General features: G+C 35.7%; 1 protein-coding gene across 1 annotated transcript in view; it reads left to right on the top strand.

The window, feature by feature from the left end:
- The first annotated feature begins 3032 nt into the window (after positions 1–3032).
- The window catches only part of LOC142233294 (type 1 phosphatidylinositol 4,5-bisphosphate 4-phosphatase), a 32801-nt gene continuing 8949 nt past the window's right edge, over positions 3033–26884 (top strand). The window contains exons 1-4 of the mRNA XM_075304174.1: positions 3033–3177; positions 17256–17431; positions 17498–17707; positions 17777–17941. Of these exons, the coding sequence (XP_075160289.1) occupies positions 3033–3177; positions 17256–17431; positions 17498–17707; positions 17777–17941 (696 nt within the window). The remainder of the gene's footprint in view (positions 3178–17255; positions 17432–17497; positions 17708–17776; positions 17942–26884) is intronic.

Below are 26884 nucleotides of genomic sequence, written 5' to 3'. Positions count from 1 at the left end.
ATTTTACGCTTAAAATTGTGAAAGGTATATTGGTGAACAATTTTTGATTTTCCAAATGGAATAAAGTGATTGTTTTTCAAATATTTTACAGACGCGCTGCCTCCATCGAATAAAAGCACTGGCTGATAGACGCTGCAACATGTAACTCGCTACTTGTAACTCTACCTCATCATTAATGCCAAAAATTATGTTAAATGTGATGTGATAGTGGTATAAATGTTATATTTTTACGAATTTGTAAATAATTAATCAAATTAATAAATATCTAAACAAACGTGTTTTACTCGACCACAATGATTCTTTTACCACTATCTTAAAATGTGCTTTTTCTGATTGTTTGGAGGGTCTCTTATTGGCGTCGTTCTAAATTGATCTATAAAGGCACCCAATAATTGCACTCATGCGAAACCTTTTTGTAGTAACTTGGCGTGGTACAACTTCTCAATAGTGACGGCGCTTTTCCGACGAGTTTTTGATATCGTATATGATTGTTTTCGACGTACTGGGGATTCTCAGAAGCGCCCCCAAATTCAAAAAATGTTGGCAGGGATATTGCAGCGTCTATCAGCCAGTTTGTTTATTTTCGATGGAGACAGCGTGCCTGGAAAAATATTTGAAAAACGATCACTTTATTCTATTTGGAAAGTCGAAAATTGTTCACCATATACCTTTCACAATTTTAAGCGTAATATCTATGTTTTCAGAACTTTATTTTCGTTTTTATTTAAATAAAATATAACAAGCTGGTTGCGCTTGGCGTTTCACAAAAAATAAAATGGCTCTTCTAACAGTAGTGATGGCAAAATTCTTTCATGTACTTTTTGATATGTTTCCCCATTACAGTTCGCGACGGTAGTGGTGACATTTACGAGTCTGTGGTAGCGATGAGGATGAGATGGAACTTTGAAATGCTGGCAGGGAACAACTACCTTACGCCCGTCCTATAATTGAACTAAGATTCTATAGTATACTCAACTTTTGGTTGTACCAGCCAATTGTTGATTCCCATGATGTAGGTCTCACTATGCTGGTGGTTAGCTCAACAATTTTATGCAGCATAAAACCAAATTTATCGGCATTGGTTATTACCCTGCCAGCATTTCAAAGTTCCATTTCATCTTCATCGCTACCACAGACTCGTAAATGTCACTACAACCATCCTACTGTGATGGGGGCAGCGTATCATAAAGTACAAAATGTACTTCATACATGTATTTTGCCATCACTACTTTTACAAAAGCTATTTTATTTTTTGTGAAACGCCAAGCGCAACCAGCTTGTTATATTTTATTTAAATAAAAACGAAAATAAAGTTCTGAAAACAGATTTTACGCTTAAAATTGTGAAAGGTGTGGTGAACAATTTTTGATTTTCCAAATGGAATAAAGTGATTGTTTTTCAAATATTTTACAGACACGCTGCCTCCAACGGAAAAAAAACACTGGCTGATAGACGCTGCAACATGTAACTCGCTACTTGTAACTCTACATCATCATTAATGCAAAAAATTATGTTAAATGTGATGTGATAGTGGTATACATGTTATATTTTTAAGAATTTGTAAATGATTAATCAAATTAATAAATATCTAAACAAACGTGTTTTACTCGACCACAATGATTCTTTTACCACTATCTTAAAATGTGTTTTTTCTGATTGTTTTGAGGGTCTCTTATTGGCGTCGTTCTAAATTGATCTATAAAGGCACCTAATAATTGCACTCATGCGAAACCTTTTTGTAGTAACTTGGCGTGGTACAACTTCTCAATAGTGACGGCGCTTTTCCGACGAGTTTTTGATATCGTATATGATTGTTTTCGACGTACTGGGGATTCTCAGAAGCGCCCCCAAATTCAAAAAATGTTGGCAGGGTTATAACCAATTGAATGGTTATGGGAATTTCGTTTTGATCCTGTGAACTTTTTATGGTCGTGTTGGATGTATAATGGGGAAAATAATCAAAACATTGTTCTTGTAACAAAAAATAAGTTACTGACATCATGTCCTCATTGTAATTATCGAATTGCAACCAACCATTTCTCTGGGTGCACATTTTTCAGGAGACAAACGGAACATCTATATAGAAATTTACAACAATATTCAGGAGCTATGAAATAGAGTTGAAAGCTAACCGTTAACAAACGTGCTGTTTGCTTCGAATTTTGCCGGCTAATTGTCGGCGTGGAAAATGAGTGTGGGCTTCGTTTTCTGCATACGACGAAGAAAAAATCAATCCGACGATCCATTATTCTTCGGAAGAATTTGCGAGTATTTGTTAGAAAAACGGGAAATTGCGTTTAATATATTGGAACTCATTGAGTAATTTTAATAATAATAATAGTAGTAAAAATATAGGCCACTAGGTAAAAGTGCTATAAGTTTGCAAACAATAAATTTGTAATGGCAAGGGGTTTGAAAAGAAAATATTTGCAATAGAAGTGGTCTTAAATATTGACGAGTAAAAAGGGCAAAACGGTAAACTAGGGAATCACCAGAATACGACGAGAGAACGAATTTAATTTTATTCCTACTGATGAAAAATATAAATGCTCATTACGCTGCATATTTGCAAATTTTGTGCATCGCGTCGTCTTCTGGAGACAGCATTTGGATGTTGTCTTTTTCACGGTCCGAATCATTGCAAAATAAGAGAAACTGAACATCGTAAAAAAAACACGACCCGCATAGAATACAAGCTAAACAAAGAAAATGTGATTTGGTTTAATGCAAGTGGATAGAAGAACAACCAATTTATCTATTGCGTTTATATTTCCTTTTTTGTTTTCAGTTTGCATACCTTTCTTTTATTACAGGCGTTTTTCTCAAAAGTAAAAAATATAGTAATCTTAAAGAATAAGAAGACAGACAATCCCAAGAAAATACCAAAGTAAATGCAATAGTAAATGTGAATATAAAACCAAAGAAAATCGGAAACAAATTTAAGAAAAGGAAAAAAACTAAGAAATTATAAAAGAAATTTTTGTTGGTTTTTTCGTTTCCTTCCTAAAACCTAAAAAAAAAACAACTGCAGAATGGGTGATTCCGAACGGCAAGGTTTATTGAAGAATGATGAGGGCTCTTCGATGTATACATCTGAGGCCGCTGCTCCCGGAACCCAATCTCAGATTTCCGATGTGGGAGTACCATCAACTCAGCAACAGCCACAACAGGCTGAAGGTAAGTAGTGTGGGTTCATTAACCCTTCTCTATGTTAATAGTGTAAATATTAGCTTCACAATTTCTCGGCTATGAAACCTAACAAGTGCCCAACTGCATTTGAAATGATCATTACGATAGTAGATTTTTTCTTGTTATTCGTTGCAATTGATTTGATACTTTTCTATGAAAAAAGTTTTATGTTTGAGATTTCTTCTATATTGAATGTGTGTTACAAATTGAGTCATTGCTTGTCTCGACTGTAAGGAGTCTTTTATGCATGTTTATTGTTTTTTCTTTTTATAGATTTTGGGCGTATAACTATGGCCTAATAAACCATAGTTATACGCCCTATTTGGAGGGCCCTCATCTATATTGATTTCAGATAAGAAGTTGGGATTCATCTTTCAGTGTTCTCAACCACCAATTTTCTGATGTTAGCGTAATTTTTAATATAGAGTATATTCCTCTGATAGCGCATTCCGGCAGTTCATTCTCATATCAAAGAATATTTGTGTAATCGATTTGTGATTCTACTTTATTTTTATCTCAATACCATTGGGTCTACATTAACCTGCCGCAGAGCCATGTTATTGAACCGTCGCAGTTTTTTCATCAATTACCATTGGTTATATTAACTTCGGGAGGCGGATTGCAAAAAAGTTACAGTAAAAATAGTTAATTTGTAAAAAAATTGTACAAATAGCCAGTCTACTTATCCTAGGAACGGATCCAAGGGCCACTTTCGTGTCTTTTCTGACCACAGGGCCACATTCCCACGCTGTCAGTTATGACACACCGTTCGAGGACATAGAAAACTTTCCTACCAAAGACCACTCGTTGGGTTCTTAATTATATGTGCGGGCGCCAGTTGTACGTGGAATTTAGAGATAGGAAACCAAATCCTTTTAACCCAGCAAAAAATGGAGCACTACTTCAGCAGGATTTTAAGGGAGAGTGGCAGTACCAACTGCTTACAAAACAACAGAATCAGCGCTGATTTTTGTGGGCGATTTCCCGATTTAGAGCTTCTTCTACATAGCTCATATATAGTTGCTCATTTTAATAGAAATATTGCCCAGACGTGATATATAATCTTGAGTATAGCATTGTTGGCGTGAAGGAAAACAACCCCAGCAAAAAATGGAGCACTATTTCAGCAGGATTGTAAGGGAGAGAGGCTGTACCAACTTACAAAACAACCGAATCAGCGCTGATTTTTGTGGGCGATATCTCGATTGAGAGCAGCTTCTACATAGCGCTGATATAATTGCTCATTTTAATAGAAATATTGCTCAGAAGTGATATATAATATTATATATCAAGATATCTTGAGTATAGCATTGTAGGCGTACATCTATACTGCATGAATTGGTTGTAATAACGTAAACGAATGATCATAAACTAGTTTGATTACTCGTTTACGTTATTGCCACCGATTCATGCAGTGTGGATGCACTGCCTACTTTTTTGTATACCAAAAACTAAACTCTTACTGCTGAAGTATTTTTTGCTGGGAATACACGTGGTCGTACTTGTTAAACAAGTGTCATATTCAGTGCGTTCTATTCTTGTTATTGATTCGGATAACTTTCGTAAAATACTTTCAATTATTTTACGTGTACCAAGTGATCTTGTCGCATATAATATCTCGATTGTGTGTAGATAAGTTTATTGTAAAATAAAAGTTTAACATTTGGAGAATTTCATACTTAATCTGCCCAATGTTCCAATATGAGGACACCCCTTTTTCTAAAAAGTGAATAATACATTTTCAGTTTTTTATTGAAATCTTTTAGTCGCTACTGAATTAATAAAAACCCGTAAAATCTATTTTTTTGTCCGGCAGTTTCATTTTGGGTTTTAATGGGTTAAAGTGAAACAGTGAGTTCGCCACTGTTCAACCTCTACCCATCTTCCACTCCACCAAAACCACACTATTCACAACATGGACAGCAGACAGTTGAATGTAAGATTCAATGGTGTCACATTCGACAGCCTTTTGAAATGAGTGGACACATTTTTTCTGTTTATTTTTTATTTTATTTATTCATTCACATATTACAAGATAGGCAAAAATCTTGTATATGATACATTACTGTTTGTTTTTGTACCAATCGAAAGTTATCGCTTCAGGGTGTCTTTAATTAAAATGTAGCTTTTCCATCTTTCCCTGTTTGGTCAAATGTTGCCTATTTTTATGAAGGATTTGTATCGCATTTTTCGTATTAGTATAGGCGGCGCTGAATCCAATATTCATACAGTGAAACCTCTACGGTCATTTAGGTGCCCAGTTATGAGAGGAGCCACCGTGGTGCAATGGTTAGCATGCCCGCCTTGCATACACAAGGTCGTGGGTTCGACTCCTGCTTCGACCGAACACCAAAAAGTTTTTCAGCGGTGGATTATCCCACCTCAGTAATGCTGGTGACATTTCTGAGGGTTTCAAAGCTTCTCTAAGTGGTTTCACTGCAATGTGGAACGCCGTTCGGACTCGGCTATAAAAAGGTGGTCCCTTGTCATTGAGCTTAACATGGAATCGGGCAGCACTCAGTGATAAGAAAGAAGTTCACCACTGTAGTATCACAATGGACTGAATAGTCTAAGTGAGCCTGATACATCGGGCTACCACCTAACCTAACCTATGAGAGGTTAATTTTAGGTCAGGTTAGGTTATGTAGAATACAAACAGTGCAAACAGTTGATTTGTGTCCACTTAGACCATAGTCGGTCCATTGCGGTTCTTCGTTCCACTACGGCCAGGATAATCCCATCACGTCATTTATATCTGCCTAGATCCTCCACCCAGAATCGTTGATGAAAACGAGAATATTCCTCAGGTTGCAGTCTGGCAAGTCGTTAATAGAAAGAAAGAAATAAGAACCCACTATCTTGTTTCTTTTGGAAGATAATGGTGGACAATGGCACAGAAATGGAATGAATCTTCCGTAGCCTTAGGGTCCAGATATCATCAACAAATACCATCATTCGTTAGACCGAATGCCACTTTTTAGAAATTGTTACGCTGGTTAAAAAAAGAAACCGCTCTCACTTCAGTCGGGTCTACGTCCCGGGGAGGACTAAGAATCAAGGACTACAAACTCATTTGTAGTGTTTATTTTCTGAAAACTAACAACAATAACAAGTAGCAAATGTTAGTGGATTCTGTAATTTGGTTTAATCCCATAGAAAATTTCGCCAAAATTTTATTTCTATAGAAAATTTTGCCAAAATTTCAAATGCCTGGTCTAAACTCACATCTTGCCTTGATTTATATGTCTATAAATTGTGCAATAGATATCACTCCAGAAGAAATATTTGTCAGATATTATGGAAATATCGATGCTGGCAGATGTCTAAGAGATTTACAGCAAGTTGATTTCAGTCCTATTTTTGAAACGACAGTTACAAATGACCAAGTTAATTTCTTACATCGGCAATATCAGAGCTCTTTGATAGGCATGTTCCATTGCGCAAGAAGCAACGGCGCTCTCAGATTAGCTGGTACAAATCTAAGGAAATCAAACCAGTGAATTAAGGGATATGGCATATAGAGCGTACATTGAGGAACCCAATGACAAGCGATGGACGACTTTCTGATTTAATTCCCAGAGGAGTTCCTCAGGGGTCTACATTAGCCCCTCTGCTATTCACCATTTATATAAATTATATTCTTCAACACATATCATTTAGCCAAACCCGAATCCAGTTACTAGCTTGTGTAGAAGACGATCAGTCTATCTCTGAATTCGTCGCCCGTGTTAATAATGATTTGGAATGTATACATCGATGGACATGTCTTAACGAAATTGTAGTTAATACCTTGAAAACAGTGGCTACACAGTTTGGAGACATTTTTCCCGATTCTCTCCCCCTTGGTTTTGACGAGTCTACAATACAGTACGTATGTCATAATAGATCTCTAGGAATAATTCTGGATGATTATTTATCTTTTAGTTTTCAAATTAGTAAGATTAGTTCTAGGGATATCTCACTCTCAGGAAATTAAACAGTTTGAGGTACTTTTTCCATTAAAAGTTAGGAAGCTTATTGCTAGAACAATATTGATGCCTATTTTACTATACGGTTTAGAGGTTTACACCTCAACTACCGCAGGAAATGTGGAAAAACTTGCAAAAGTTTTTAACAGAATCATTCGTTTTGCTTACGGTTTAAGGAACCATGATCACGTTTCATATGCTGTTAAGGACTTTTTGGGGTTTTCTTTTCAAAACTTTTATTAAACTTAAGATACTCACATTATTTTCCAATTTTTGCTACAAATATCTAAGCTGGCCATTGTTTTTCTTATTTATTATTATCAAAAGTCAAATAAAATTTGATAGGTTGGTGAAATATAAGTTAGCTTTAAGATTATAGTTTTTAACAGTAAATTAAGCAACATATTATTATTGTAATTTGGTCATAATTTCCTCTCTTACTCTGAATTTAACTTTGTAATTATTTTAGGCCTGTAGTGGTTTTCGATTACTAATGAAATAAATGAAAAAAATTTATTTCTATAGAAATTTTTGCCAAAATTTTATTTCTATAGAAAATTTTGCTAAAATTTTATTTCTATAGAAAATTTTGCCAATATTTTATTTCTATAGAAAATTTTGCCAAAATTTTATTTCTATAGAAAATTTTGCCAAAATTTTATTTCTATAGAAAATTTTGCCAAAATTTTATTTCTATAGAAGGTTTTGCTAAAATTTTATTTCTATAGAAAATTTTGCCAAAATTTTATTTCTATAGAAAATTTTGCCAAAATTTTATTTCTATAGAAAATTTTGCCAAAATTTTATTTCTATAGAAAATTTTGCCAAAATTTTATTGCTATAGAAAATTTTGCTAAAATTTTATTTTTATAGAAGGGTTTGCTAAATTTTTATTTCTATAGAAGATTTTCCCAAAATTGTGTTTCTACAGGTCAAAACTTTATTAAAAGAATAGAAAATATACCAAAACAACAATAATTCTACCAAACAGGAAAAAAGTCTACCATTTTTGCTAGAATTCTATCAACCGAGGCAACATTGATTGAGACACCTAGCGCTTCAGTTTTGCAATGGCAAAACTGTGATCTTTGATATTACTTGCATACATTTTTTGATAAATCGAAAACATACAATAGCAAAAACTACTGTCCGGATTTTGAAAGAGTAGTTGAAATGATATGGTATTTAGTATTTATATATGCAATTTTAGACTGCATTCCCTCCCTCGATATTTATGATGCATAAAATAATAATACATTATTTTATATACGGAAGCTGTTGGTCTTGTTGCGTTTTTTAGTACACATTTATAATTGACGTAAATGTAATTAACTCATCTAAAATATAGGTTGTGCGAATTTAAATTCGAGTTTTTTTTTATTAAAAATGATGATTATTATAGAATGATGCAGCTACCTTTGTTTGGCATACGCCGATTAACAACTCTCACTTTTACATTAGGTTTGGATTGCACATTCGCTTTGTACCACATTATCGCTTGCTTGTATTGACAATGTGTTTTCTTCTTTTGTTAGGCGGGCTGAATTTCGATTTAAAATAAAATATAAATAAATGCATAAAGTGCTGCTATCATTGCTATGACTCATTTACCCATTCAAGTTATCACGTTACGATGTGCTTTATGTATGTATATGAAATAACTGTACAGCTGATTTCCTATACAAGTTATTTTCATGACCCAAGAGTAAGTTATCTTAAAATCGTATTGTTACAAAACGGTTTGCCCAGATATTTTTGTCAATGAAATGCTTCTTAGAAGCAATCAAAAAACAACGTATTACATTCAGAATTTGAAAGGAGTGATAAAATATTTGATGTATATTATATACGGGTAGCATATATGGTATCATCAATTCCAATTGGGTATACAACAATCACAAGATCCTTGTGAAAACGGTGAGAAAGTCTGCTATATGTTTGGAAATTACACTCCTAGGAACTATCTAAAATTGTTTATAGAATGCATTTGTTAATATATAAAAAAAAATCGGTATTTCTATATTTCCATATTTCCTCTATCGATAAGTCTTGTTAACCCCAATTTCGCCTCTAATAAAAGGTGATGTTCGGAAAATTCTTCTCAACAATATGAACATAGCGGGCGGTAGATATATTGCGTCACCGATGTACCTTCTGGTATTACTACAATAGTATTCGGCTTGAAATGTTGATGCCCTGAAAATTTGCTGTCCATGGGTCAATACAACAATTCGTATTTCAGTCACAGAGACTGAAATTACGAAAAAAAAATCTTAGTCACAACACATAAATGCATGGGTAAATGTACTTCTTTAATATGGACTTGTAATAGACTCTATGTAAACAAGGCTGTTGTTTGTATTGATAAAGACCCTTTTTCTATAAAGAAGTTTTTGAAGAATAGTCTGTCCATCTGAAGTCTGTTCATTTTCAATGACACAACAATGAATATATTGGCAACATAATCAATTGAAAACATAATTGAAAACAATGAGATTGTATAGTTGATATATAAAACACATTTCTTTGTACCGCAAAAGAGGTTGAAACCTTCATACGAAACTACAATATATTGTTTGTTATATGTATATACTGTAACAGATATTTTTGTTGAATTTTAGATATAGCCATAGTGTGGAATTTCATAAATCGAGTAATATGTTATTATCTGTAATTTGTGGACAAGTAGGGTAGGGCTAAGTGGGGGCGAATAGTATCTCATATACGATTCATCAAGTTTCTAATCGTAATACATTGTTTAGCAACACTATGTAACACAAACATTTCCTCAGTTTTATACCCTTCACCACTACTCTGGTACAGGTAGGGATGCGAGATTTTGAAGAGGCAAAAAGAGCACATTCAGTTTATAAAAAGAGCACACTTTTTCAAATAAAACAAGTAAGGAAAGTCTAAAGTCGGGCGGGGCCGACTATATTATACCCTGCACCACTTTGTAGATCTAAATTTTCGATACCATATCACATCTGTCAAATATGTTGGGGGCTATATATAAAGGTTTGTCCCAAATACATACATTTAAATATCACTCGATCTGAACAGAATTTGATAGACTTCTACAAAATCTATAAACTCAAAATTTAAGTCAGCTAATGCACTAGGGTGGAACACAATTTTAGTAAAAAAATATGGGAAACGTTTAAATCTGAAGCAATTTTAAGGAAACTTCGAAAAAGTTTATTTGTGATTTATCGCTCGATATACATGTATTAGAAGTTTAGGAAAATTAGAGTAATTTTTTACAACTTTTCGACTATGCAGTGGCGATTTTACAAGGAAAATGTTGGTATTTTGACCATTTTTGTCGAAATCAGAAAAACATATATATGGGAGCTATATCTAAATCTGAACCGATTTCAACCAAATTTGACACGCATAGCAATAATGCTAATTCTACTCCCTGTGCAAAATTTCAACTAAATCGGAGTTAAAAATTGGCCTCTGTGGTCATATGAGTGTAAATCGGGCGAAAGCTATATATGGGAGATATATCTAAATCTGAACCGATTTCAACCAAATTTTGCACGCATAACTACAATGCTAATTCTACTCCCTGTGCAAAATTTCAACTAAGTCGGATCAAAAAATTGGTCTCTATGGTCAAATGAGTGTAAATCGGCCGAAAGCTATATATGGGAGCTATATCTAAATCTGAACCGATTTCAACCAAATTTGGCACGCATAGCTACAATGCTAATTCTACTCCCTGTGCAAAATTTCAACCAAATTGGGGTAAAACTCTGGCTTCTGGGACCGTATTAGTCCATATCGGGCGAAAGATATATATGGGAGCTATATCTAAATCTGAACCGATTTCAATAAAATTTGGCACACTTGACTACAGTACTAATTGTTCCTCTTGTGCAAAATTTTAAGCAAATTAGGTTAAAACTCTGGCTTCTGGGGCCATATAAGTCCATATCGGGCGAAATATATATATATGGGAGCTATATCTAAATCTGAACCGATTTCTTTCAATATCAATAGGGATCTATTCTGAGCCAAAACACATACTTGTGCCAAATTTTAAGTCGATTGGACTAAAACTGCGACCTAGACTTTGATTACAAAAATGTGTTCACGGACAGACGGGCAGACGGACAGCGCTATATCGACTCAAGAGCCCACCCTGAGCATTTTTGCCAAAGACACCATGTGTCTATCTCGTCTTCTTCTGGGTGTTGCAAACATATGCACTAACTTATAATACAGTGTGGAGCAGGGTATAATAAAAATATTTAATTCCATAATAATTCATTTAAACATAAAAAAACGTTTCATAACATATACATAAAATAAACCACTTTCAACTCAAACTAATTTTCTTACAATACTTTGTAAGTCATTTGTTTGGTGTTTTTTTTTGAAAATGTTATTGAAAGAAGTTTGTTTACATGTAGAACAGTGTACAAAGTGAAGAAGCAGTATATTCTTCGACTCTGACATATAAAGTAAAACACTATTTAATTATAAAATAACGGCGTAGGAAAATCTCGTAGTGTGACATTTACATATGTTCAGTTTACTTTTACCATTTCCTGAATCGCGTTGGAGTAATATTTATTGTGATGCATACAAAGAGCACAAAAAGAGTACTTAACTAAAAATAGAGCTCTTTTAGGTGCTCTTTTGGCCTATCTTGTTTTAAGAATACATTTTGTAAAAAAGAGCACGTCTGGCATCCCTAGGTACAGGGTATTATAATAAGTTTGTGCATTTGTATGTAACGCCAAGAAGGAAAAATCTGAGGCCCATCGTTTAGTACACTGATGGTCTTAGAATTAAATTCTGAGTCGATTTAACGATGCCCGTCTCTCTGTCTGTCTGTTCATGTATTTTTGTGCGCAAAGTACAGGTCGCAGTTTAAGTCCGATCGTCCTCAAATTTGGTATAGGGTCGTTTTTTGGAACAAAGACAATCGCTATTGACTTTGGAAAGAATCGGTTCAGATTTAGATATAGCTGTCATATATATTTTTCCCCGATCTGGTCATAATTCGCGTGTTTATCAACCGATGTTCTTCACATAATAGCCAAATCGGTTCAGATTTCGATATATATCTTTCGTCCGATTTGGGCTCATATGGCAACAGAGGCCAAAGTTTACTACCGATTTTCGTGAAATTTTGCACAGAGAGTAGAATTGACATTCTACCAATGCTTGGTAAATTTGATTGAAATCGGTTCAGATTTAGATATAGCTCCCATATATATCTTTCGTTCGATTTGGACTTATATGGCCTCAAAAGCCAGAGTTTTGCCCTGACTTGCTTCAAATTTTGCACAAGCAGTACGTTTAATAGTATAGGTAAGTGTGCCAAATTTGGTTGAAATCGGTTCAGATTTAGATATTGCAAATACAAATATGGCTAAAATTCCCACACTTTACACAAAATTCTGTGATGATTTCGCAATATCTTAGTCATATCCTACACACTGTAATGCCAGAATTTCACCAGAACGGTTGAGTTTTAAATAAGGTTCCAAATCGCCGACTTGACCAAATAATATATCACAATCCACACATATCTTGGCGAGATCTAACCAATATCCTTGTAAAATCGCCACTGATGAGTAGCAAATTGTAAATATTGCTAAAATTGTCCTATATCTCGAATACCTATGTATCGGCTGATAAATCATAAATGCTCTTTTGTACAATTGCATTAAAATTTCTCTCGCTTCATATTTCTCATATTTATACCCTGCTCCACACTGTGGAACAGGGTATTATAAATTAGTGCATATGTTTGCAACATCCAGAAGGAGACGAGATAGACACATGGTGTCTTTGGCAAAAATGCTCAGGGTGGGCTCTTGAGTCAATATAGCAATGCCCGTCTGTCCGTGAACACATTTTTGTAATCAAAGTCTAGGTCGCAGTTTTAGTCCAATCGACTTCAAATTTGGCGCAAGTATGTGTTTTGGCTCAGAATAGATCCCTATTGATTTTGGAAGAAATCGGTTCAGATTTAGATATAGCTCCCATATATATATTTCGCCCGTTATGGACTTATATGGCCCCAGAAGCCAGAGTTTTACCCTAATTTACTTAAAATTTTGCACAAGAAGAACAATTAGTACTATAGTCAAGTGTGCCAAATTTTATTGAAATCGGTTCAGATTTAGATATAGCTCCCATATATATCTTTCGCCCGATATGGATTAATACGGTCCCAGAAGCCAGAGTTTTGCCCCAATTTGGTTGAAGTTTTGCACAGGGAGTAGAATTAGCTTTGCAGCTATGCGTGTCAAGTTTGGTTGAAATCGGTTCAGATTTATATATAGCTCCCATATATAGCTTTCGCCCGATTTACACTCTTATGACCACAGAGGCTAATTTTTGCTCCGATTTAGTTGAAATTTTGCACAGAGAGTAGAATTAGCATTGTAGCTATGCGTGCAAAATTTGGTTGAAATCAATTCAGATTTAGATATAGCGCCAATATATAGCTTTCGGCCGATTTACACTCATATGATCACAGAGGCCAATTTTTTGGTCCGATTTAGTTGAAATTTTGCGCAGGGAGTAGAATTAGCATTGTAGCAATGCGTGTCAAATTTGGTTGAAATCGGTTCAGATTTAGATATATCTCCCATATATAGCTTTCGCCCGATTTACACTCATATGACCACAGAGGCCAATTTTTAACTCCGATTTAGTTGAAATTTTGCACAGGGAGTAGAATTAGCATTGTTGCTATGCGTGCTAAATTTGAAATCGGTTCAGATTTAGATATAGCTCCCATATATATGTTTTTCTGATTTCGACAAAAATGGTCAAAATACCAACATTTTCCTTGTAAAATCGCCACTGCTTAGTCGAAAAGTTGTCAAAATGACTCTAATTTTCCTAAACTTCTAATACATATATATCGAGCGATAAATCATAAATAAACTTTTGCGAAGTTTCCTTAAAATTGCTTCAGATTTAAATGTTTCCCATATTTTTTTACTAACATTGTGTTCCACCCTAGTGCATTAGCCGACTTAAATTTTGAGTCTATAGATTTTGTAGAAGTCTATCAAATTCTGTCCAGATCGAGTGATATTTAAATGTATGCATTTGGGACAAACCTTTGTATATAGCCCCCAACACATTTGACGGATGTGATATGGTATCGAAAATTTAGATCTACAAAGTGGTGCAGGTTATAATATAGTCGGCACCACCCGACTTTAGACTTTTCTTACTTGTTTTTTATTAACATTGTGTTTCATCCCAGGGCGTTAGTCGATTTAAATTGTAATTCTAGAGTTTTTGTAAAAGTACAAAAAATTGCTTCCATTAAAAGTATTTGTATCTGGAAATGCAAACCTCTATATAGCTCCCAGCAAATTTGAAGTAGTTGAGATTGTAACACAAATGTTTGTCTACATAGTGGTGAAGGGTATAATAAGTCGGCTCCGCCCGACTTTAGACTTTACTTACTTGTTTTAATAGTCTTTCTTATATATGTTTTTGTTTTAACAAAAAAAAATTAGTTATAGTTATCAAAGACCATAGATTTAGGAAGATGTTATTGTGTTAGTATCATAAAACAAAGATTAGTATCATAACATATGTAAGAGAAAATAAATCCGTATATGAAAATTCCGTATATTCGAAAATATGAGTTATATACTAATATTTTTGTTCGATATAATCCTCCATAGAAATTGGCATAAATTGGGAAGAGATAGAAAATCCAAATTTTAACCAAAGGTAAACTGAAACGATAGCTTTCTATTGGAATTAAAACCTTTTGCCAGAAATCTTTCGAATCGGAGTAATGTTGCATATACGGAACAGAGAGAAAAGTGACCACTGTGGCCAAATGAAAAAAGATGGGGTTCCAGCTTTATATGTGAAATATAGATCTTTTAGTGCTCTATCCTATGGTAAAAACGGATACAGCTAAATGTGTTTGGGAGTCTCAATATATGGCTTGGAAAAAAGTGGAGGCACTGCTCCTGGAGAGAAAGGTGACCACTGTGGCTAAATGGAAAAAGATGGGTTTTGCTATTTTCTTAAAACTACATGCAAAGTTTTTAGTCGATTGCACTAAATTATTAATAAAATATTCCACGAAGTGTTGCTGTTCTTTTAAAAGTTAAAAAATTGCTAAAATAAGCGAATTAAGTTTTGTTACGAATGCAAAATTAAAAAGAGAAACTGAAAAAAGTTGCAACTTGTCATGGAACGTGTATGGTACTAATCTCTAGTTTCTCGAGAAAAAGAATAACAACAAGCCCAATTTACTTCTTCCTAAATCTATGGTCTTTTGTAATTATGTAGTGGAAATCTTTACTAACGTACTGTAGACTTTCGCTTATACACACTCAAGATTGGAGAAATTTTTTCCATCCTCGCCAATCATACAAAAATTGATCTATGGTTAGCTGTAGGTCCTATATATATTAATCTTCGAATTTTTTGAGTATCCTGAAGGCTTCGATAGATAGTGCTCTATCTGTGGAAGAAGAACTCTTCAGGCATTTCGGATGCTATATACGTCATCGTGGGACAATTGTCCAAATGGCCTCTGGGAGCATCCTCTAGTTTTATTTAAAACTAACCGACGAATCTTAAAATTATATTACATTGATAAAACCCTGCAAATGACCATAATGGCCTCTGGAGGCATCCTCCCCAGAAATTGATAGAGAGATGTCCTTTTCTTGAAAACTGATCGACGTATCTTAAAACAATATTATATATATTATTTACTTAATTTATTAAAAAACCAGCATAACAAGCTTCAAGTTGTGTTTCAGAATGTAATTTTGTCACAAAAAAGATGAAAATAATATTAAATTTACAAAATGAAATAAAAATATATAAAATATAAGTTAAATATAAGTAAATTAAAAAAAAATTGAATTTGTTTAATTACTGAGAGTTTAAAAAATTATTTACATTTATTTTGAATGTGTTAGAATTGTTAATTGTTTGCAAATTCGATGGCAAGAAATTACACAGACGGATGCTGAATATGAAAATTTGTCGCTTCGTCATAGTTGTTGTTTTTTTGATTTCAGCTTAAAACCATGCATTGACTAAACTACAAGTGTAGCTTAGCCAACAGAGGAAAAGAATGTTTGTCAAATTTATTTGGGCAAAGCCCTATAGACTGCACGATGGTTGGATGGACGCACGTTTCGAAATTACCACATTCCTCATCAGCATCCTCTACTTGCAGCAAAACTATCAACCAATTATCAGAATAAATTCAATTCAGGCAGTTCACTAAACCCAAAAGTAAACCACACTTGAACCTTCCGAAAAAAGGTTTTACATGATAGCCGGCTTATGCCGAAATAAATTCGTACAAACAAATCTCTTTTCCTTTGCCACCGTCAAATCATCGATTTGAGTTGGCTGGGTTTATTTTGAGCGTGCTTCCTCTTTTTCTCATTCGTTTTGTTTTGTTATTGTTGTTTTTTCTTTAATCATTATTGTTGTTTTTTTGATTTCAGCTTAAAACCTTGACTAAAAGATTTCAAATGGAAATTAAGCAAAAAACTTTAATTAAATTGATCAAGAAGACTATTTAAAAATTTTTACGGTGCTCTACTAATTAACAGAATTCTGCTAAACATATTCGGTATTTCTTCACGCACATATTACATTCCTGTTCATAAAAAGGCTTTATAATATAGGATTGGTCATCTTGAAATCACCTATTACAAAAAATATTGAAAACGCTAACAAATTAATCTAAGAAGCAAAATTCATGGTTTAAATCTTTTTATCTTAATAATCTAGCTAATGACCTGAGTTGCTAAAACTTCTCTCTTTTTGTAATACTTATCTTATATTTACTAAATAGTAGCTATTAAGTTTAAGATTGTTAAGATTGTTCAAAATCTGAAACCTTTTTAACATTTGAGACAATACATTTTTCACAATAAAATTGTTTGAATTGTTAAATATATATGTTCTCTTTGGTGGATATCGCTATTTCCATAATTGATCAATTACTATGTACCAATTTGTATTAATTTATGTTATCAATTTATTATTGTACATTTATTTTCGTTTCTCAAAAATAGTTTCTTATAAACCCAAGTAAACTTTCTTCTTTTGCTATTCCAGGAGTTCCACAATCGAATGTGCCTTTTATTGGCCCCGATGAAGTGCCACCCCCATACCAACAGGGCACTGCTGGCGGTGTGCCAATGGTTACATGTCGTGTATGCCAAAGTATGATAGATATAACTTCGAAACGAGATCAGCATGTTGTTAAATGCCTTCAGTGCAATGAAGCTACAGTAAGTGTGGACTAACATCTCGAATAAAAAAATAAATTATAATAAATTTGACTTAATTTGTTTTAGCCTATTCGTAATGCACCGCCCGGCAAGAAATATGTTCGTTGTCCTTGCAACTGTTTGCTCATTTGCAAAAGTTCTTCTCAACGCATTGCTTGCCCTCGTCCAAATTGCAAGCGTATTATTAATTTAGCACCTAGTCCCGTTACACCACCTGTACCCACTATGCCGGGTATGTGCCGTGTAACATGTGGCCATTGTTCGGATACATTTTTGGTAATTTATGAACTCCAGTTATTAAATGCTCCATAATCATGATATGTGTTCTCTCTCTTTGTTTTTCAGTTTAATACGTTTCACAATTCTTTGGCCCGTTGTCCACATTGTAGAAAAGTGTCATCGGTGGGTTCACGTTTTTCTTTCGGCCGTGGAATTATCTTTATTATTGTAGGATTAATTGTTTTGTTTACTGGTATTGGTTTTACAATTGGAACACACCGATATGCTCAAGTAAGTAATTACATATAATGATTTTTTACAATACAAAAATTCACAAAAAATGAGTCGTATAGAATTGAATTAAAATGAAATTAACTCTATTGTGGGAAAAGGCAATTTCTTCGGATATTTATTTATCGGTAATGGTCGCTTGCATATAAGAAATTGGAAATACCTGCACAATAGTCCAACGTCCCGAAGCCATTGAGCTTCTCAGGAAAAGTCGACGTTTCGTCCTTCCCAAAATAAGAAAACATATACTTTTGCAAAAGTAAACAATTCAATTTTTCAAGGATTGGAAGCGTCTATTTTGTTATCTTTTCAAGTTTTGGAAAAGTAAAACTTCGAATTTTCCGATTTTTTCTATTCCGGGCATGCCATTGCTTTCACTCGGTCAGTAGAAAACACAGAATAGTAAGATGTCGCACCAGCGCCCTACATTTCCCGCTATAGACACAGTGAGTCATACCAAACCCTAATTATGGGGCGCTGGCAGTTAGTGTTGTCAGTATTGGGGAAATTCCCCAAATCGGGGATATTTTTCGTGGATGTGGAAAACATTTTTGAGTTGGGGGCTTGATGGGGAATTTCCACAAATTTGGGGATTTTTGTGGGGAATTTTCGAAATGTGTCCAGTATAATAAATACGATTAAGAATTATAGTATATAGGAAATTCTTTACTTCTATATGCTTAAAAAAGGCTTAAACAAGTACAGAGAATCTCCAAAATATAAAAAAAAATCGTCCTCTTTATTCCACTGCATTTATTTGGGTGTCCAAGAGCTATTTTACATTTTACTCTGTTTCCTAAGACATTTTTTCCCATACATATAGAATAGAGTTCATATCGGGACAACAACCCCTTTTGTTTCTTGATAACCCCAATTTTATTTCTTGACTAATTAGAACTAAGTTTCGATTCATAAATACACATGTTGACCGAACTCCCATTTTTATTTCTCGAGTATTTAGAAGATGACTTGCATAAGAAAATAATTCGATGACTCTTTATACCAATAATTAACTCTGATGAGAGCTTGTATCGGATGATATTTTGAGCACCCGCCTCCTGGTTTTGTTTTTTTAAATCTTTATCTTTTTGTAACTCGCAAACTGGTATACCAAAAATTGCACATTTTTACAATTTTTATTTTTTACGGATTTTCTACAGCACAGTCTATTCCGTTACTTTTTTCAAAAAAACTTTCTAAAAATTTATTGGGGTATTTTAAATTAAATTGAGGATTTTTGGAGATGGAAGCGTTACATTTTGGGCAAAAGTGCCCGGAAAATGCTGGCAAAACTGGCTGGTAGTTAGCGTAAAATTTCCAAACAAAATTTAGATATATCATAAATAAAGCTCTCCGCATGTGTGAAATGTACCATGTAACCATGCTTCATTACACGGGTTAACATATATGGTATAATAATCGTATATGGTCACAATGGCTCGAAAAAATATAACCAAAATATTTCCAACTAAAAAGTTCAGCGAAACTTACAACTTAATCAATTAGAAAATTAACTGGCATAATCAGTAAAGTAAAGTAAACAACATCTATTCAGAGAGCCAAAAATAATTACTTTAAAAAACGTTTTGAGTCGGCGATAGATTCTCGCAAAAAGTGGAAAACTATTCGCGAAATTGGGATTGGATCTGTAAGACAGCAACAAATAAATGCAGATCCCAACGAACTCAATGAAAAATTCTTAAGCTTACCAATTCTTACTGCACCTACAATTACCTGTCGAACAATCAATACACATATATTTCCTTCCTACTCCGACTTCGAATTTGCGTGCATTAGACAAGTTGATGTTTTTAACAGCTGTTCATCTGTAAAATCTAATGCTGTGGGTATGAATTGCATTCCACCAAAATTTATGAAAATGTGTTTGCCACTGCTACTTCCATTTATTACTGATATTTTCAATCAAATCATAACAGCAAGCATTTTTCCAAATTGTTGGAAGCATGCGAAAATCGTGCCTATACCGAAGAATAAAGACGGAACTGAATATCGCCCAATCTCTATTTTGCCCTACCTTTCTAAGGCATTTGAAAAACTAATACACTCGCAAATGTCAGATTATATCTCGAGACATAATTTGTTGTACTCTAAGCAATCTGGATTCAGAGCAAAATATAGCTGTATTACTGCGCTTGTTGATGTGGCTGATGATGTACGAGCGGCGATGGATGATGGCCTATTTACATGTCTTACACTATTGGATCACTCTAAAGCCTTTGACTGCGTAAACCATGATATACTGTGTTCAAAACTAAAACACCAATTCAATTTTTCTCCTACTGCTCTATCTTTAATTCGGTCGTATTTATGGAAACGTACTCAATCAGTTAATATAAATAATTTAACTTCTAGACCATTGCTAGTTAGCTCGGGGGTGCCTCAAGGATCCATTTTGGGGCCGCTTCTCTTCTGCCTGTATATAAACGATCTACCACTCTGCTTGAAATATTCTAAGCTTCACATTTATGCTGATGACGTGCAGGTCTATCTAAGTTGTAAAAGAGACGAGCTTACCTCTGGAATTGACAAACTCAATCTGGATCTTTATAATATTAGTGTATGGGCGAACGAAAACAATCTCCATATTAATCCGAAGAAATCTAAAATGATGATTGTGTGTAACCGCACCCAAGTTGTATCTGACGGTGTGCGAGTAAAAATTGACGGTGAATATATTGAACGCGTTAAGAACTCCAAAAATCTGGGCGTCATCTTCAACGAATCACTAACGTGGAAGGACAATATTTGTGCTATTGCTGGAAAAGTATTTGGTATGCTACGCACTCTTCGTCAAACTCAGTTTTATACACCTCAATATATACGTATGCTTCTAGCAAAGTCTTACTTGATGCCAATTCTTCTCTACGGTTGTGAATTATTTTGCAACACTGATACTGTTAGTAAACGTCGCCTTGAAAATGCATTTAGTGCCATAATAAGATATGTCACGTTTCTGTCCCTGCTGGCCTCCTACTGGGTATGCTACACTGGCTACTTGTTGTTGAGTGTGCGGCTAAGGCTCGTCGCGCATGGGCGGGTGTTCGTTGCATCCCAGCAGAGTCACTGTCGTTAATAAAAAAATCCAAATGAACCAGTGTGTGCCAATAATAAAGAAAAACGGGGCTATAAATCGTCGACAATCCACAGTGAAATCGTGTAGGTAAAAAAATTGTGAAGATGTTATTTACCCACTGGCTTACCCTCCCTCAGTTAGTTCACCACCAACCTATCCATGGTAACCCTGTAGCCTTTCATTGGGTTACCCCATATGCCTATGTTCACCACAACCGCAACCGATACCTACCTGACCTGTTTACACCACCATGTTAAGTTCGTAATGAAAATCGGAGATTTCACTTAAAATCATTGTACAAATTCAATTTTATTTCAATATGGTATTTAATACTTCGGTTTACTTATCAGGATTACAATATTTTGAGTCTACACCAAATAAATTCAATGGTAACCATTACAGTTTGAATAGTTTACGAAACTTTGGTTCTCGTGTTAAACATCACCGGTGCAATGATCAAATAAAAGAATAAATAAAAAAAACCTCAAAATGAGTACCCCTATATAGCGCTATATTAAGAGAGACGAGGTTCAAACTAATTTCGAATGAACTAATGTTTCGTTTACAGTAATCATAATTGGCTTACCGAAAATCTTCGGTCAGTTATGTAAATCGCAAAAAAATTAAAACTAAAAAAAAATTTGAAATAATCGTTTTTACACTGAAACAGTAAATATTATCATACTAATGGAAATAATAGATTTGAATCTAAACATATTGAATTAAATGAAATAGATTAAAAAAAGTTGAAATTAATTGATGCAGTTAAAGCATTAACCGAATTACTGACAAGAAATGAGGCCAATTACGCGAGCACGCTTTTAGGCCTCTACTGAATCCAACCAATGAAAAATCTAGATAGACAGGTTAACGAAATCTATAATGTATTATTTTTGTTTTTTTTTTTTTTGTTTTGTTTATTTATTTGTGTGATTCTGTACGTTGAATGGAAGCTGTAATTATGGCTGTCACTTTGGTTATAGGACTTAGCCCGATAACCACTTTAACTGGATCAATTAATTTCTTGACGGTGCCCAATAAAAATTTACTATCTATACAAACAGCGATAAAAGCTTCGCAAAAATTAATAGGTCAAATAATATTATTCAGCCATCGTTGTCACTAATTCATTAGAAATATGACTCTCTTTTTCTCTTTACTATTTCCTTACAGTGTAGGAATATTTCAAAACAATTTCTTTGAAATAACACCCATTCGTCGACGCCTACTGTATGAATTCCACAATACTTGGATTTAGATTTGAAATGGGCTTGAATACAAATGTTAAATTATTGTCAAGGGAATTTGAAAAAAACTTGTGGCATTCCAGTAAGATTGTAAATTCTGGTCACTAATCGCGAGAACAGTAAAAGTGACACCTATTTGAAACTTCAATTGACTTATTTTTCAAGCACTACTTACAGCCTTTCTGATATGTCGATCAAGATGGAGATAAAAGTCATTCGACTTACTGTTGCTGGCTTTCTCTGTTTTTGTTCTGACGCTGGTAAATGTTGCCTTTCTGCTTTGTGCTGCTAGCGGATGATGGCTTGCCGTTGTGCCGCTGATGAATCTTGCTAATGCCGCTTATGATTGTCCTGAGGAAGTCTGGTGGTTGGTTTTCTATGTAGCTGATTGAAGTTGCCTTGTCTTTATTGCGCCACTGATGGTTGTTGGCTTACTGTTACTGCCTACTGCGGATGTTTCTATGGTCACTGGTGGATGTTGTCTCGACGTTATTACGCCGCTGATGTTTGTAACTGAGCTGAAGGTACTTGTGTTGTGTCACTGGTGGATGTTGTCTCGACGTTATTACGCCGCTGATGTTTGTAACTGAGCTGAAGGTACTTGTGTTGTGTCACTGTCGGCCTGTGGTGGCTGTATTTTTGCCGATGGTCCCTATTTGCTTTCTGTTATTATCGATATCGAATGTTGTTGTGCCCGTGATGATTATTGCCTTACTGTTATTGCAGCTCACGTTTGTAGATGTGCCGATGTTGGGTGTTGACTGGCCTTTTTTCTCTGGATGGATGAAGTTGCCGGGTGGATTGCTGTTTTCGTGCCACTGAATCACATGCAGTTTGTTATTGTCGGCAAATTTCCCTTTTAAGATTTTCACGAAGGTGGTAGCCACTTATAACGACTTGCTTCTTCCTTCAGGGACATTAACAAACCATTCCGAAGCTTGACACTATTGGTAAAATTCAAAATAAGTCTTGTTCCTCTTGGTATGTCGCAAAAATAACCACTTACTTGGCTTCCCCGTAGCACGGGCTCCCATTTGGTTTTGTTTAGGAACTTTTATGCCTACGAAATTACACGATGAGGCTGGATTACCAAACACACGTTTTCCAATTGGAATTTTATTTTTCATTTAATTTAACTTTACAATGCACAACTCCATCCACATTCGTCCACCGGAAACGTAAAAAAGAACGAAGTCGACCATTTTGGCACATTGGCATTTTCTCCTTCGATCAGTTGCGAACTGCACCTAACTTCACTGTCAATTTGGCAAAGTTGCATTTCACAGTCCTGTCATGCAAATTAGTGGCTGACGTCATCAATTATAATCGGTGACGTGCTGCACAACACTGACACAGTACACACATCCTTAGTTGGCTTAACGATTTTTATCATATCAGCAAACACAATTTGCTGATATGATAAATCTCATATCCGATCATCATCCTCGAAAACTGACAACCCCAGGCTGGCTAGCGCCCTATTAAGCCTTTAAATCCTTAGCGTGGAAAACTCCTACCGGTTTCCCCTGAAGATTCTCCACTTCATATAGATTGTTTCCTATCCTTCGAGCTATTCTGCACTTTACAAACCGTTTACATAACTTTGCTGAAATCTGCTTTGAAAAATCGGACAATTGGAAATTTCTTCTAAAAACCTCTTGTCCCTCTACAAATCTGGTCTCTTTGCTCCTCGCATTGTACCGCTTCGAGTTCTTCTCATAGGCCTGATGTAATTTATTCTTTACTCCATGCCGTATGATTTCCAAAAACTCGTGTCGATTCTCCATTCGGCTCTCCGGGTCTTCCAATAAATCCAACTTTCTCGCCAGTTTGTATGCTGAAGCGTGAGTGATCATGTTTGTTCCGAATAAAATAAAATATGGAGTTGCTCCTACAGCTGAGTGTACGGAAGAGCGAAGTGCACATTCTATTTCACAGATATGTAAATCCCATTCCTGTTGGTTTTGTTGCAAGTATGAACGAATGGCAGCGAGTACTGACTGGTTAACGTGTTCTGCTGCGTTTGCCTGTGGCGCGTAATTAGCTGTCCTAAAATGTTCAATTCCGAATGTCTGCATCAAGTCGGAAAACTCTTTGCTGATAAATTGGACTCCATTATCGGATACTATTGTTTCGGGACAACCGAACTTGTAAAATATTTCCTGAATCAGAAAACTGACCACATTTTTAGCGTTAGCCTTCGGCATTGGTTTTAAAAAAACATATTTAGAAAAGTGGTCCATGACAATAAATATGTAGCAGTTTCCTCTCTTCGATCTGACATAAGGTCCGAGAAAATCTATGTGGACTCGCTGAAAAGGTCTCGACACCTCTGCTTCGCGACCCATTGGTGGTCTCAGTATTGTATTGGCTGGTTTCGATTCCTTGCAGATGTCGCATTTGTTTATGTAATCTCGGATTTGGATATTCATGTGGGGCCAGTAAAAGTATTCCCGCAAACGACGTATTGTTTTGCCTATCCCTCCGTGCGCTGATTTAGGCGGTTGGTGCGCTTGTGCGATTAAACCGTTAGTTAGTTCAGCCGGAACCCACAATTTCCATGAGTGCGATTCTTGACTCACATCTCCATTGTATGGTACAGTCCTTTTGTATACCCACCGGTCCGAAACTTTCAGATCTGGCAACCACTCTTTCTGTTCCGAAACTGAAGCTCTCAAATTGGTGTACTCCTCGGAACTAAAAGCTGGTGACGTCAAATCAACAATCTCTTTAGATAATTCTAACTCATCCAATTGGTATCTCGACAACATATCCGGCACTACATTTTGAGTTCCCTTGCGATGTCGGATCTCGAAAGTGAAAGGCTGAAGCTGTAAACTCCATCGAGCTAAACGGCCTGATAAATCTCTCTGTGACATAAGCCACTTCAGACTCGAGTGATCCGTTATCACTACAAAATTCATTAGTTCCACATAAGGACGAAAACGCTTAATCGCTAGCACAACCGCCAAGCACTCGCGCTCGGTTACCGAATAATTCCTCTGAGAAGTCGTCAATTTCCTAGAAAAATATGCGACAGGGTGTTCTCCCTGCTCATCATCCTTCTGGAATATTACAGCACCAACTCCTACATCTGAAGCGTCGCACTGAATGTAGAATGTGCGGTTAAAATCGGGTTGTACCAAAACTGGACCTCTGATTAAACTGTCCTTGAGACTATCGAAAGCTACTCTAGCCTCCTCTGGAAATCCAAATCTCTTCCCTTTCTTCAAAGTATCGGTAATGGGTGACGTCAGAGAAGCGTAGTCCCGAATAAATCTACGGTACCACCCTGTGGTCCCTAGGAAACTCCTAACTTGCTTGACCGTAGTCGGGTATGCAAACTTCTCGATCGCCCTAACTTTCTCCGGATCTGGCTTCAAGAGGCCACCTCCAACGATATATCCTAAATACCTCAACTCACTGCAGCAAAACTTGGATTTTCCAACGTTGATGGTAAGTCCGGCCTCATCCAAACATCGAGCAACTTCCCTCAAAATCCCTATATGTTCCTCAAATGTGGCCGACACTATAAGCAAATCATCCAGGTATACGAATACCTTCTCCCTCAAACGGGCAGGAACGACCTTGTCCATAAGACGGCATAACCTTTGGGCCGCGTTGCACAGCCCAAAAGGCATGACCGTAAAATGGTACAAAGGTCGCCCTGGTACCGTGAACGCCGTCCTGTCACGAGATTCTAAAGCCAAAGGCACTTGCCAAAAAGCGTCCTTGAGATCTATACTTGTAATAAAATGAGTATCACCCAACCGGCTCAATAAACCTTCAATATGAGGAAGAGGATAGGCGTCTTTCACTGTGAGATTATTGAGCCTCCGCGCATCTAGACATATACGAACCTTTTCCCCTTTCTGCACCATAGTCACTCTATTGTTCCACGGACTCTCCGACGGCTCAATAACCCCCAGTGAAAGCATCCTATCCAATTCCCCATACATCAGTTTCTGAACCGCGGGTGAAATTGGAAAATGCCTCTCCTTAAACGGAACAGCGCTGCCGGTGTCGATATGATGAACTTCGAGTGATGTTTTCCCCAAACCTCTCTTCGTAAAACAAGGAAATTGAGATTTGACATCCTCTAAAACAATTACCTGACTCCCGCTCAAAATGTGCATACGAGGATATTCGCCTTCCTGTCCCTCACTTGGCGATGCTGTCAAACTATTCAACTCCAATCTAATCAAGTTAAAAGCCTTCATAAAATCAATACCCAAGAAAAGTTTTAGTTTGAGCGAAGGCACTAAGTAAAAATCAATTTGTTCTGCCTTCCCATTGAATTGTATCATTGCCCTAACTCGACCTATTATTGAATTTCCTCGACCATCGGCGGTAAGAACAGAGGATTTGTACGGATGTATAACTAACTTAGCTTTTTCGGCGAAATCTAAACAATCCAAACCTAAACAAGAGACTGTTGCTCCACTATCTAACAAACCCTGGATTGGCATTCCGTTTATGTTGATTGTCGTGTAGATCCGGCCATCTGATTCTTCGCTCAAACGGGCAGACGCGATTTTCTTCCTAATATCCTTCCTCCTTCTAGCTCTCTGCCTCGTCTTCAAAATCCTCGCTGGTGTTACA

The sequence above is a fragment of the Haematobia irritans genome, chromosome 4 (genome assembly GCF_050003625.1).
Source record: "Haematobia irritans isolate KBUSLIRL chromosome 4, ASM5000362v1, whole genome shotgun sequence".
In the NCBI taxonomy this organism is placed as follows: Eukaryota; Metazoa; Arthropoda; class Insecta; order Diptera; family Muscidae; genus Haematobia; species Haematobia irritans.
This window is presented reverse-complemented; position numbering and strand designations above follow the sequence as displayed.